This window comes from Cyprinodon tularosa, unplaced genomic scaffold, assembly GCF_016077235.1.
Source record: "Cyprinodon tularosa strain WSP-4 unplaced genomic scaffold, ASM1607723v1 ctg30, whole genome shotgun sequence".
Classification (NCBI taxonomy): Eukaryota; Metazoa; Chordata; class Actinopteri; order Cyprinodontiformes; family Cyprinodontidae; genus Cyprinodon; species Cyprinodon tularosa.
The window spans coordinates 2,499,656-2,512,931 of record NW_024039008.1 but is presented as its reverse complement, the minus strand read 5'-3'; the positions used below and the strand labels follow the sequence as shown (position 1 = coordinate 2,512,931).

Sequence of the window (13,276 nt, the reverse complement as noted above, 5' to 3'; positions counted from 1 at the left end):
GGCTTGGTCACTAGAGGGGGGGATCTGCAGCACCTGTTTTGCCTGCATGCATGCATTGATGCGCGCTCCGCTTCCCTCGCCTACTTCGGCTCCGCTCTGGTCTCCTCGGACGGAGCAAACAGCCTCACTTAAACCACGCGCCTGTGTTGTCCTCCCATTGGCCCGTCGCCCCTCTGAGTGGGAGGGTCGGGTGTACGCGAAGGGGGCGCACTGTTTATAAGAGGCTGCCTCTCAGCGCCTCGCTGATACTGCTTGGTTCTCACTTGGAAGCCTTGGGGTGCTTTTAGAGGATAGTTAGAGACAAAACAGTGGAATTTATCACCTCTTAAGTAAGATTTTACACACAATCAACACGTTAAGGTCAGGAGCGCGACCCGGAGAGGGCGAGATGCGAGCTTCCATTAGAAATATGGACTAAGGACAATAACGAGGAACAGCTCCTGTCTCCAAGTAAGACCTCCAACTTTCATGTTTCATCTAAGACTTTTATGAACTTCGAAAACAGGGGTGCCTGCAGATGACAGTTTTGATTCCTGGGACTTTTTCCACACACTTTTACGCACGCCTGCGCACCGGTCGATGTGCACTAAGTGAGAAACTTTCGAAGCCTGGTCATGCTGTTGTGACTAAAACAGCAGAGGGAGACGACTGATGGTTGGAATATACTTCTGACCAACAACAACAAACAAAAAAAGAGAGCGGGAGAGAACAGGGGGGCAGTAAATCAGGAAGAGAGCGCTCTGCAAAGTGAAGAGAGGACAACACAAGCCGGTGTCTCCAAAGTCAGCGGGCTCCAGTTACAGCCGCTTCAGGGGCTCCTGCTATTAAAGCCTTCATCTGACCTGGGATAAGTTGTCAACAAGAGCTGCGAGCGGAGGCGAACTGGCAGGTGTACAAGTTCATTTACATGCGGACGTATATTCGCTCCGCTATATATAGAAGCGGCCTGTCGAACGCGCAGCCTTTATAAGTTTCTCCTCCCACCCACCGGGCCTGCAGCACTTCCACGCACCGGGCGTGTGCGTGTGCCTATATACACCATACAGGCTTTTAATTCCCTTCGCAATCTGCCCGCTGTCGGTTTGGCTGTGAGGCCAGGTGTCGTCGCATGGACTGACATGGCCACCGACCTCGCCATGAGCGCGGAGCTGCCTAACAGCCCTCTGGCCATTGAGTACGTCAACGACTTCGATCTGATGAAGTTTGAGGTGAAGAAGGAGCCGCTGGAGGCCGACCGCTTCTGTCATCGCCTGCCCTCCGGCTCACTGTCCTCCACGCCAATCAGCACCCCCTGCTCCTCCGTGCCTTCCTCGCCCAGCTTCTGCGCTCCGAGCCCGGGCGCGCAGCCCAACCAGGGCCTACCCGGTGGCGTGAACGGTGGCAGCAACAGCAACAACAGCAGCGGCAACAACAATCACAACAACACGGGCAAGCCTCAGCTGGAGGACCTGTACTGGATCCCCAGCTACCAGCACCACATCAACCCAGAGGCGCTGAATCTGACCCCGGAGGACGCAGTGGAGGCCCTGATAGGCAACGCTCACCATCACCACCATCATCACCAGGCCTACGACGGCTTCCGCGGGCAGCAGTACGTCGGAGAGGACCTGTCCGCGACCTCGGCCGCGCACCACCATCAGGCCCACCACCATCACCATCACCACCACCACGGCCACCACAGCCGCCTGGAGGACCGATTCTCGGACGAGCAGCTAGTGAGCATGACTGTGCGGGAGCTGAATCGGCAGCTGCGGGGCTTCAGCAAGGAGGAGGTGATCCGCCTGAAGCAGAAGCGACGCACCCTGAAGAACCGCGGCTACGCGCAGTCCTGTCGCTTCAAGCGCGTCCAGCAGCGGCACATGTTGGAGACCGAGAAGTGCACCCTGCAGAATCAGGTGGAGCAGCTGAAGCAGGACGTGGCGCGCCTTGTCAAAGAGCGGGATCTGTACAAGGAGAAGTACGAGAAGCTGGCCAGCCGGACCTACAACTCCGGTGGGCCCGCGAACACAAGAGATCCGTCTGGGAAACAGGCCAGCACCGACTACTTCATGTGAAAGACATTACAGCCCTTGCCTCTACCCTCTTCTGACTCTAAAGATCTTTTCTGATTTGTGTTTACGGTTATTCCTCAACAAAAAAAGACGTTTAATCTCATCTTCTTAACAAATAAAGGTTAGGTGCGCACAAGCGTCACATCTGTGAGTCTTAAAGTTGTTAAACTTCTGCAAGTCCACAACAAACCAGTCAGGTCGGCACACGGGATCACTTTCAGTCTGCAGACCCTTTTCCTGTCAGAAGTCTTATAAACCAATGACTGTCTTAATCCAGAGAAAGCGCTGCGTTTGTGGTAGAAGAAGGCAGAAGCATCAGCACAGACCGCTGGAGGAGAATGCGCTGTGACGCAGAGACTCTCAGTAATGCAAGTGTAATAGTCCTCTCATCCTTTTGCAACCCTGCATGCAGGACATGTATGGTAACCTTCAGCCAAATCCCCTCCACATATGTATGGAAAGCATGACCCATGGGTTCTCCCCCATCCATGCATCCCTTCCTCTGCCATCTGTAAGGTCTGGGTATGCAGAAAAGCCCCCCCGAGAGGTGTGAACTGAAGTGCAAAAAAACAAAACAAAAAAAACAAAAAACAATCTGCTTCACTGCAAAACTTATGGATGCGTCTCTACTTGCTTTTTTCAATCAGTTTTTTCTATTGTTTTAAAAGGAAAAGAAAAACGACAAAAAGAGATTACCTGAGCCAGATTTTAGACTGTATTTATTTCCACCTGTATATATTATGTAGAGAAAAAAACAAGCAGTGATCTGTGTTGTTTTATCTTTGCTCTTTTTAAGGCTTTTGTTGCTTGGATTCTTCGAAATGTCTTAATCCAAATGTTTGTATGTTACAGCATGCAAATTGTCTGTGGTATCCTCCTCCTCCTGCTGAACATGTTGAACCTGCACTAAAGAGCAAACTGGAGATATGTTTTGTTTTTAACCTGGATGTAAATTTGATTTAAAGGATGGGAAAGGACTGCTGCTAAAACTCTATGCACCAATCTGAAGATTAAAAAGATTTAATGATTTATTTTCTCTCTCTGTGTTTTTTAATTTTCATTTTAGATAATGAGTTGTTGGGCCTGCGGGGCTTCCCTTGCAGCCCGGTGTCTTAAGAAGGGGAGGATGCTTGATTGTTAGAAAAACTAACGGGACATTTTGCCATCATTACTCTGTCAACAAGTTCGTGTGTCATCTGCTGCCTAGATATATGTGCAATATTGTGCAGAAGCGTTCTGGTGTTTGAATAAAATAAAATCGTTTTTTTCATGTCAAAAATCTATCATAGAATTTACAGTAATTTCCGACCAATTAAATAAATCATTTTTAATAGACCTTTGAAAATCAGTATAATTGGATCGGTATTTGGACTCAGACTTCTGCACAGTGCTGTGGATGTATATCTGTACATATGATTTCTATATTTATCTAACGGACCTGTCCTGATCTGTTAGCAAGTGGAAACATCTGCAAAGTGGAAAAAAAGTGTTTGAGAAACTCTTGTTTTCATATTGTTTAATAAAAAGTTCTGTCCCAAATCTGTGACACTGCTGCTGTCTGCTTGTTACAACAAAGGGTTTTCTTCAAAAAGTTAAATATTATCAATAATATTTTAAGAAGAATAAATTAATTGAATAGAAATAAAATTATTTAGAACATTCTATCAGAGATTATCGGTGCTACTTTTTGTACTTATCTTTTTTAATCAATTTTATTTATTTATTTATTTATTTATTTTATTTATTTATTATTTTTTGCCTATAAGCGACATCGGAACTTGGTTTGGATTTGCAACAATTACAAAAAACGAAAATAGAAATTTCCGAAATGATATGCAGCCTAAGATGTTCCTGTTAGAAGAAAATAATAATAAAAAAGTTATGAAAATAAAATAAATGCGCAACTTAAAATAGGCTATTCGTTCTAAATTAATCCATATTACAGCTGATTTGATATTCATAATATAGGCCTATATCTCTAATTGATTTATCTAATAAAAATGGGGGGGGAAATTAGTGATACGGGTTTTGCGCGCATATAAAACATGCTTTATTATTTAGATAATTTACATATATCAATATCAACTATGTTAATAATATCAACGTATATTTAATTTATCATAAAACCTACTCTCATATCGTATTATTTATTTTTTAGACGTTTTTTCCCCCTCGTTTTTGTTTTCAAGAGAGGCTCTACCCGGTGAAGCCTGAACCCGGAGCTTTTCTCAGAGGGCCGCGTTTGGTTTGTCGCCCCGCATCAGAGCGCAGGATGTTTGGGCAGAGGATGATCTGACCTTTTGCATCCCTGCTTTCATTTTCAGATCTCTGTTTGCGCGTGTTTCTGTCTTTGAAAGACAGAAGGACCGAACCCTCCCTGCCCTGTCCAAACTCCGGCTGCTTGACTGCGGGCCTCTGCGCGCAACTTCCAAGTCAGACGGCTGTGTGAAGCTCACTGCTTCCCTCTGAACCATTAAACTTCCCTGTTCACCTCGGGATAACTTCGTGACATCTTGTTGTTCTGTGCTGGGAGGGTAGCGTGCACGCGTTCTCGTGCCCGTGCCTGCCCTAAATGGGTCTGTTTATGGCCGTAAGATGGGGCGCAAAGCTGGAGACAAGCGCCATCCAGGGTTGGTGCTGATGTGACACCGCCGTCAGGTCCGGCGGCTTGTGGCTCACTTCAAACACGGATCATAACCCGCCGTGACGGAGTGTGTGATTAGGAAACGGTGTGTGTAATTGTGTGTGTCTGTCTGTGTGTGGAGACCGCGGGATGGGTGCAGGTCAGTGATGCGTCACTGAAGCTACAGCTGCTTTCTGTTTGACCCTCTGGTGTGGCTTTTAATGCCAAACTTTATATATCGTTATTAAAAACTGTAGTTTGGCATTAGAGTTTGTTTGTTGTTGATTTGTTTAGAATTTTTCTTATTTTTAGAATGCATATATATATATATATATATATATATATATATATATATATATATATATATATATATATATATATATATATATATATATATATATATATATATATATATATATATATATATATATATATATATATATATATATATATATATATATCTGTATGTATGTATGAATGTAGTCAGCTGTTATCACTGAGCCAAACCCTTATTCTGCATCATTATTACTATTTCTCTTTGTGAAAATCGAGAAGAGAAATTTATTTTAGGTCACATATAGAACAAACAAGCACAAAAATCAAATAATGTTATTTAACACAACCGATTTAAATAAGAAATAATTCATGCATCATTTGTGTTCGATCGAGCTCCAATATGATATCATAAAACTAAATTCAAATGTTAGACGGTAAAAAGTCTGTGGATTTGGTGATGACTTTTACATTCTAATAGATAAAACTTCCTTTCTCTGTTACAGCTTTTTTCTGTTTAATTTGCTGTGCAAGCTTTCACACCTTTGATATGACATAACATAATTGCCAAATCATTATCTTTAAGATATTTTGTTTAATGAATTTAATTACATCCTTTAGCTGATTGGTCGAAATTGAAAAGCAGCATTTTTCAGTTCAAAATTAGTCAGTGTTCATTTATCATCATCTTTTAATAGAGCAATAATAAGGATGGATGTTTTTAGCTGATAAGAGTGCATGCATCTTTCTTATCTCTGCAATCCAACTTTCCAAATTAACTAAAATTTGCTGAGTCTTTTTATGGGTTGAACATTCAGCTTTGAGTTGAAATCTTAATTTTCTCCTTATATCTCTTTTCTTGGTCTCTTTTTTTTTCCTCTTCAGCCTCTCCATCACTCCGCTCCTCTTCCTGGTTTTGCTGACTCAGAGGAAACGCTGAGCTGTGTGACAGCCGTCACCTCGCACTGAGATGGGAAGCGTGTGTGTGTCTGTCTGTGTGTACCTGAGGCAGGATGTGGTGGTATGCTGTAGACTGAAGGGGGCTCACTGTGTGTGTGTGTGTGTGGTAGAGAGAGATATCACTGTGACTACTCTGAGGGCTTTTCTTTCTATAAATCAGGGCAGAGTCCATCTGAGCTCAAACAAAGCGACTGAGGAGGGATGGAGGGAAACAGAGATGGAAGCAGGGGGGGCGGCTGTGGTGCGTCTCTGGCGTCTGCTGCTGCTGAGATTTGACACAGTCAGCGTCTCTTCGGCTCAGCTTACCTACAGTATACCTACACACACACACACACACTTGCATCTGCGCGTCATAAACAGAGTGCAGACAAACAGCAGCTGATGGATTCACATCCTTTTAATCAACCTGATAATGACCTCCTTCCCCTCACCATTGCATTGCTGCTGAACACTTCAGCAGGTAGAAGCTTTGGGGAATTTATTTTCACAAAGTTTGTTTGATGATTTCCAGAATCCTGGAAGAGTCTTTTTTTTTTTACCTTCATACTAGCACATGCATTAAGCCGATTCGTTGGTATACCCTTTTTATTCAGTGCTGAATATCAAAGAGAAGTACTAGTAAATATCCAACTCCTGTCATCTATGAAAACAACCAGTTCGACGACTTTAAGGTCAGTTTAACCAGAGATACCTCTTTCCACTGAGCTGAGCAACTTTCCAAAACACAGGTACTGGCATACAACCATGGAAATATGATTAAACCACCCTTGTTCTCTTTTAGATCAAGGAACTGAAAAAAAACAAGGGTTTAAAATGTATTCTATGGCTGTATAATTTGCTTGAGCATCCAAAACTCCAAATAAAAAAGAAAGAAATACTGCTATACATTCTAAAGCCAGGCTGGGTTAATGATAGGCGGAATCTTCATTCAAATACAATTAGGTAGCCTAACCAGATGTTATGTCTGTGGAAAGCAAAGACAAGGAGAAAGGAAACATGTCTTTATAGTGGAGAAATCTGTCCTCTGCATTTGGTGGAACAGTGAGCTGCTATCCTGAGTTGAACTCAGGGGGCATTCTGGGTTTAGGGATCTTGCTCAGGGACTGCAGAATGAGTCTGACCTCAGAACAGGTGAACATTGCGGTCACTCCAGTAGGCACACACCATGCTCTCTATAGGCCACTGCTCTCCACTGCTTCACCCTTTGAGAGTTTTTAGCATTTCTCTACAAGTTCCCACCCAAATCTGAGCAACACAGCTGTGTCTGCATTAAGGATGAGCAAATAATTAAGATGAAACAAAAGATCAGCTTTTCAGTTTTAAATATTCCTTGGGAAATAGCACCATTTCTGGTGGAAGACATATTTATTTTGATATTATATTTTCATAGCATATCCTTGTTTTTGGGCTGCTCCGTGGAGCAGTGGTTAGCACTGCTGCCCTGCGGCTCGAAGGTTCTGGGTTCGTTTCCTGGCTCAGGGTCTTTCTGCATGGAGTTTGCATGTTCTCCCTGAGCATGCATGGGTTCTCTCCGGGTACTCTGGCTTCCTCCCACAGTCCAAAAACATGACTGTTGGGTTAATTGGCTTCTCTAAATTGTCCTTAGGTAAATTGGCTTCTCTAAATTGTCCTTAGGTGTGTGTGTGTGTGAATGGTTGTTTGTCCTGTGTTGCCCTGCAATGGACTGGCAACCTGTCCAGGGTGTGACCTGCCTCTCACCCGTTGACTGCTGGAGATAGGCACCAGCACCCCTCGCAACCCCACTCGGGACAAGCGTGTCAGATGATGGATGGATCCTTGTTTTGAGACACTTGTTTTTAATCAGTCTATTTCACTTTAGATTCCAACTCAGCAGATCAATAAAAGGTGAACAGACCGATTGGACAGTCGGAAACCTCAAACTTTCTCTCCGATTGTGTCCCCATCATCTATCACTACTAAATGGTTCCATCTCAAACATAAGGGGATAAGATGCAATTATGTAAACATAAAAGTAGATTTTTGCAGTAGGCCTATGCTGCAAAAAAACCTAGCAACCTAGCAAAAATCTGCTCACCTATACCCAACAAAGATAATTAAATTATTTTATTCACATTCATCCACTTTTACAACTGACTAATAAAAACACACAGCAAACAGTTTGGCAAATTACATCTGTTTGTTTTTGATAATGAGAAAATAATTTTAGCATTTATAGTGAAACCTCAAATTTATTCACACACCTTAACATTTTAGGTGTGAAATGATCGTCTTTCAACTTTTCAACCTATTGTATGGAAAATTAGATAATTATCTGTCAAACAATAAGAAGCAGTGTAAATTATTAGTATTTAGAAATAAGGAAATGTTTTCTGAATTAAGGGTAAATACCCGTAATTTAAGAAAATGTTACTTATTTCTAGATTGTTTTTCCAGTGTTCGTATAGATCCCTAAGGGGTCAATATGATGATTTGCCAATGGCATGAGTATTTTTACTCTTAAAATAGGATAATCAGATAATATGCTATTGAAATAAGGCAATGGCATTGTTCTTTCTTATTTTAATTGTAAATTGTCGTGTTCCATAAGCAAAGCCTAAAGTTAAAGAAAAAGGGCACTTATTTTAAGAAAAAAATGACTCACCGAGATTTTAATTTTTTGCAGTGATTTTTATTGAAATTGATTTTTTACTGATAAAATATTTATTGGTGTGGTTTGCAAAAGTGCAAAAATGCATCCCTTCTCTCCCTGAATGCAACAAATTGCCTTCAGAAGTTGCTTGATGATTGCTAATGATAAATAGTCAAGAGTCCACCTGTGTGTAATCTAACCTCAGTACAAATACAGCTGCCCTGAGACGGCCTCAGATGTTGGTTGATTTTGGTCAAACAGCACCATAAAGTCAAAGGAGAACACCAGACAGGTCAGGGATAAAGTTATGGAGATGTTTAAAGGTGTGAAAAACTTTCCCAAGCTTTGAAAATCTCACAGAGCATTGTTCAATCCATCATCTGAAAATAGAATTAATCTACATAGACAACGCCCTCCTGCTAAACTTCCACACAAAAAAACGTTTTGAAATGTAGCTAAGAGACCCATAGTTACTCTGGATGAACTGCAGAGACCCACAGCTTAAGGGGAGTCTCTCCACAGAAGAGCTATTAATCAGACACTGAAGGTTTCTAGAATTTCCTCCTGGAGTATTGCAAAAATTAGAAATATACTGTCCAGGGTGATGCTGAGAAACTAGTCCATGCATTTGTTACTTCAAGGCTGGACTATTGTAATTCTTTACTATCGAGAAGTCCTTAAGCTATAGCCTTCAACTGATCCAAAATGCTGCAGCCAGAGTTCTGATGAAAATTAAAGAGAGAGATCATATCTCTCCTATCCTAGCTTGATTGACTTGTTGTTAAATCTAGAATAGAATCTAAAATCCTCCTTCTCACATAAAGCTGATTGCTCCTTATGTTCCTAACAGAGCACTTCGCTCTCAATCTTCAGGTTTACTAGTGGTTCCTAGAATTTCTAAAAGTAAAATGGGAGGCAGAACTTTTTATTATCAGGCTCCTCTTCTGTGGAACCAACTACCAGTTTTAGTCCGTGAGGCAGACACCCTGTCTACTTTTAAGGTTAGGCTTAAAACTTTCCTTTTTGATAAAGCTTATAGTTAGAGTGGCTCAAGTTACCCTATATCTCTATAGTTATGCTGCTATAGGCTTAAGGCTGCTTTATACTAGGAAACCAGGTTGTGTGTGTCACAGTGAATGCAAATGTGCCCCCGCCCCTGCCGCAGACACTCTGCTGCACCTCTCCAAAATTGTAGGTGACCACAGACGGGAGACGTCATGGTCTGGGCATGCTTGTCTTCAGTAGGGACAGGAAGGTGGTCTGAGTTAATGAAAGGATACAGTGAGCCAAATGCAGGATAAGCTTGGAAGAAAACCTGTTGGATTCTGCAAAAGCCTTGAGGCTGGGATGGGATTAGGGCACAACCCTAAAAATAAAGCCAGCGCTTCAGTGGAATGATTTACAACAAAACAGACACTTTAAAATGTGCCAAAGTCCAGAACTAAACCCAATCGAGAAAGAGTAGCAAAACCTGGAAACGTTTGTTCCATCTAATTTGACTGAGCTTGAGTTGTTTTGCTAAGAAGAATGGGAAAATGCCAGTCTAGATGAGCCAAGCTGGCAGAGGCCCTAAAAGATCTGCAGAGCTCTATTCTGAGCCGTAATATCTGTAACCGATGGTTCCACAAGGCTTTGACATAGAGGGGGTGATTACATTTGCCCAGTGCCCTTTTCAGTTTTTTTTATGTATAAAATAATAAAAACAGATCATGTATAATTTCGTTTCTACTTCATATTTATATTCCACCTTATGAAATCTATGAAAAAGTCCAACAAAATATGTTTATTTGTGGTTGTAATGTGACAAAATGGGAAAAAGTTAATGTGGTATGAATACTTTTTCAAGCCACTGTATACAGACAATAATACGTTATCATGTATTTTAAAGAAGCAGTTCCCCAGTTTATAAATCATAAAAAAGTTTTTATAACTTGACCTGTAAGTTGAACATTTTATCTCAAAATCTTTAATTTTTAAACTTTCATTAACTTTTAATTTCTGTTCAATGTCGTTTCTGATCTTGATCCTCATCTGGATTCATGTAGATCTGAGACTTTTGACAGCAGCAGGGATTCTGAGCTGTTTGTGTCCAGATTTTGTATTTATTTATTAGAAACCTGTGAGTTTCCTCTTGAAGCCACGTGCTCCATTTAGAACGGCTCCTTTGGGACGTGCTCAGCTATAAAAAGTTGTCACCCTGTGCAAAACGTAATCGACATTTTTGATAAATCACCTGCGTGCTGTTAACACTCGTGGGGTATTAATAATTATTACTCTTGATCTGGTGATAGAGTTAGTGACCCAGGGGCCTGGAGCCCCCCCCCCCCCCCCACTTAGAACGGGAAGGGTGGGGGTGCGGGGGGGGGGGGGGGGGGGGGGGGTTCACTATAGTGGTCCCCACCATACACGTCCAAGAAAAGCAATTTGGCACCGCTGGCGCTGCGACCCCCTGACTGAGCTGTGTACCCTGCCTCCATACTGAGAACACACACACATTCAAACACACTGACATGCTGCATGCTGAGTGGACAAATTTAAACATGCTATCACAGGAGAAAATATGCCCAAACAGCAAATCTAACCTTGTCCCATGCTTTGAAAATACTGTAATAAACCAACAAACAAACTAAACAAATGATGCACTGGAAAACAATCAGAATGAGGGGTTTAAATGAAAGAAAAAGATCCTATTTCTCACCTAAGAGTTTAAAATTAAACATTTGATTTATCCCTCAAAAGAGGAATCTTGTCCAGATTCTGAGGCTGGTGAGAGAAAAATAAAAAAGTATTTTACTATAGATATTTAATTTTCTGTTTGTGATGTTCTGCTTGTTTTCAGGGTCTCATCTGCTTATATTAACTCCCTTTGCAGATGTCTTGCTTGCCTTATTTTATTGTCAGTTAAGCGCCAGAAGATTTACTTAGTCAAGCTTTTAGGGAGTGGTTCAATTCCTGCTGAATCTCTCAATCTGCCACTGTCGTTTCCCTTCATGTTTCACTTCCTTTCTTTTTGTCTCTAAGTGCCAGTGATTCAGCAATCAGCCAGTCATTGGTTACAGTTGTGGTTTGTAGTTTTATGTACCATATGCACAAATAAACCACAGTAATAGTATCAACACCAAAAAATACTTTCTTTATTGACCTGGTGGAACCAGAAATAGATGGTGTCTAGATCTCTGTTTTGAGGGTCTTGCAGATGTTTTAAATCAGTAGACCCAGAGTTTGCTTGCAGAACAATAATATCTCTCAAGGCCCCAGAGAACATGCAGGACTCCAAAGCCAGGTCAGAGCAGGAACAGAAAGGCTCAGAGGTCCAGGAATTCAAAGCCAAGCCAGGAGCAGGAAGGCTCGGAGGTCCATGAGCCCGAAGACAGTTCATATAAACCGTTCAGATGGAAACAGGCAGGCTCAGCGGTTGGGAGGCAGAACAGGTCAGGGTCAGAAAATAAGAAACACTAACGCACTCTAAAAACACTCACCACTGGTTAAAGAGAACAAGAATAATCTGGCCCTGCTGACTGGGAGCAAGCACCTAAATAGAGGCAGGAGCAGGTGGATCAGATGAGCAGTGATTGGGAACTGGGCAGAATTAGACAGGTGAATGAAATGGATAATTAAGCCAGTCATCAGCTCCAAGATAATGACAGCTCTCCGATTATAACATCTTAATTTAATGCACAGATGTAAATCTCTGAAGGCTTTAATCTCAAGTCCATATTGAGTGGCATCACTGCAGGAATCCCACCAATAAACATATAGATTTATTTTTTATATGTAGTCAAGAAAACATCTAAAAGAACCTTAGAAACACGTAAAAAAAAATCGTAGGTAAACAGCTTTTCAGGAGATTTTATACTTTGTACATGACACCGGTATTCCATTTTTCTAACATATCACATTCAAAATACATAAAAGTGGTTTTAAATCAAACTTCTGTTGTTTATAACTCCTTTGAATACTTTGTCTTCTCAGGTGCACAAAGTCAAGAAGCTGTTCAGTCTGTGCAGTAATGCAGTGGAGAGGACTGTCCGCAGTGGCAGTGGAGGGTCAATGGGCAATCAATTATTCCACTCGGCCTGGCCCGCAGCCACACCACAGACTGCCTTCCTGCACCCGGAGCACTTACACACGGTGGATCCACTCAGTCTTGACTGGAAACACAGCCCACAGAACCCACAGGGTTAATGTAATAAGACAGCAATGTTGGAAGAAAACTCAAAAGGGCACTTTTCAGTCCAGATTCTAAGTATTAAGAAGCCTCAGACAAAGTGCTTACAGCGTGCTGAGCCTAGCTCTGTTCTTGGAAGTGAAAATGTATAGAAATAAAAAGCCACAAGGGAGTTCCTTGTTTTTATTTTGGGACCCCTGTAGGCGATCAGTGCTTGAAATGCAACAAATGTATCCCCACCTTACCCCAATGGAGAAATGTCTAACATTTAGTAGCAGAGCTGAACTTCTTTGAACTTCCTTGTTTTTGTGACCAAAGTTGGTGAACACAGTTGATTCTAATAACTGTATTTTAACTTTTATACATCAATCACATTTCAACCAAAATCTTTTATAAATACAGGTGAAAGTTTACCATATAGAAAGACCTTCTCTCTGATAGTTGTGGTGAGGTCTTCAAAGAACAGCTTAATTTAGAGTAACTAATGTAAACCTCAGTGCTTGGCGTTCTACCTATAAATCTTAAGAGTAATCATTGCTCTTAATTTTTTATGTTTTTCAAGCAAGAAAATCAAAATGATATCAAGAAAC

At 41.7% G+C, this 13,276-nt stretch overlaps 1 protein-coding gene and 1 long non-coding RNA gene across 2 annotated transcripts; both read left to right on the top strand.

Annotated features, from left to right (window-relative positions):
• The first annotated feature begins 230 nt into the window (after nt 1-230).
• On the top strand, nt 231-3,590 carry mafaa (v-maf avian musculoaponeurotic fibrosarcoma oncogene homolog Aa). Its single transcript, XM_038291653.1, has one exon. It carries the CDS (start codon nt 1,119-1,121, stop codon nt 2,052-2,054), a length of 936 nt encoding a protein of 311 aa, XP_038147581.1. The 5' UTR covers nt 231-1,118; the 3' UTR covers nt 2,055-3,590.
• A 2,245-nt stretch (nt 3,591-5,835) lies between these two features.
• On the top strand, nt 5,836-12,972 carry LOC119787673. Its single transcript, XR_005281350.1, has 3 exons — nt 5,836-5,968; nt 6,068-6,218; nt 12,491-12,972. It is a non-coding gene; the product is annotated as an uncharacterized LOC119787673 (long non-coding RNA).
• Nucleotides 12,973-13,276: the final 304 nt, after the last annotated feature.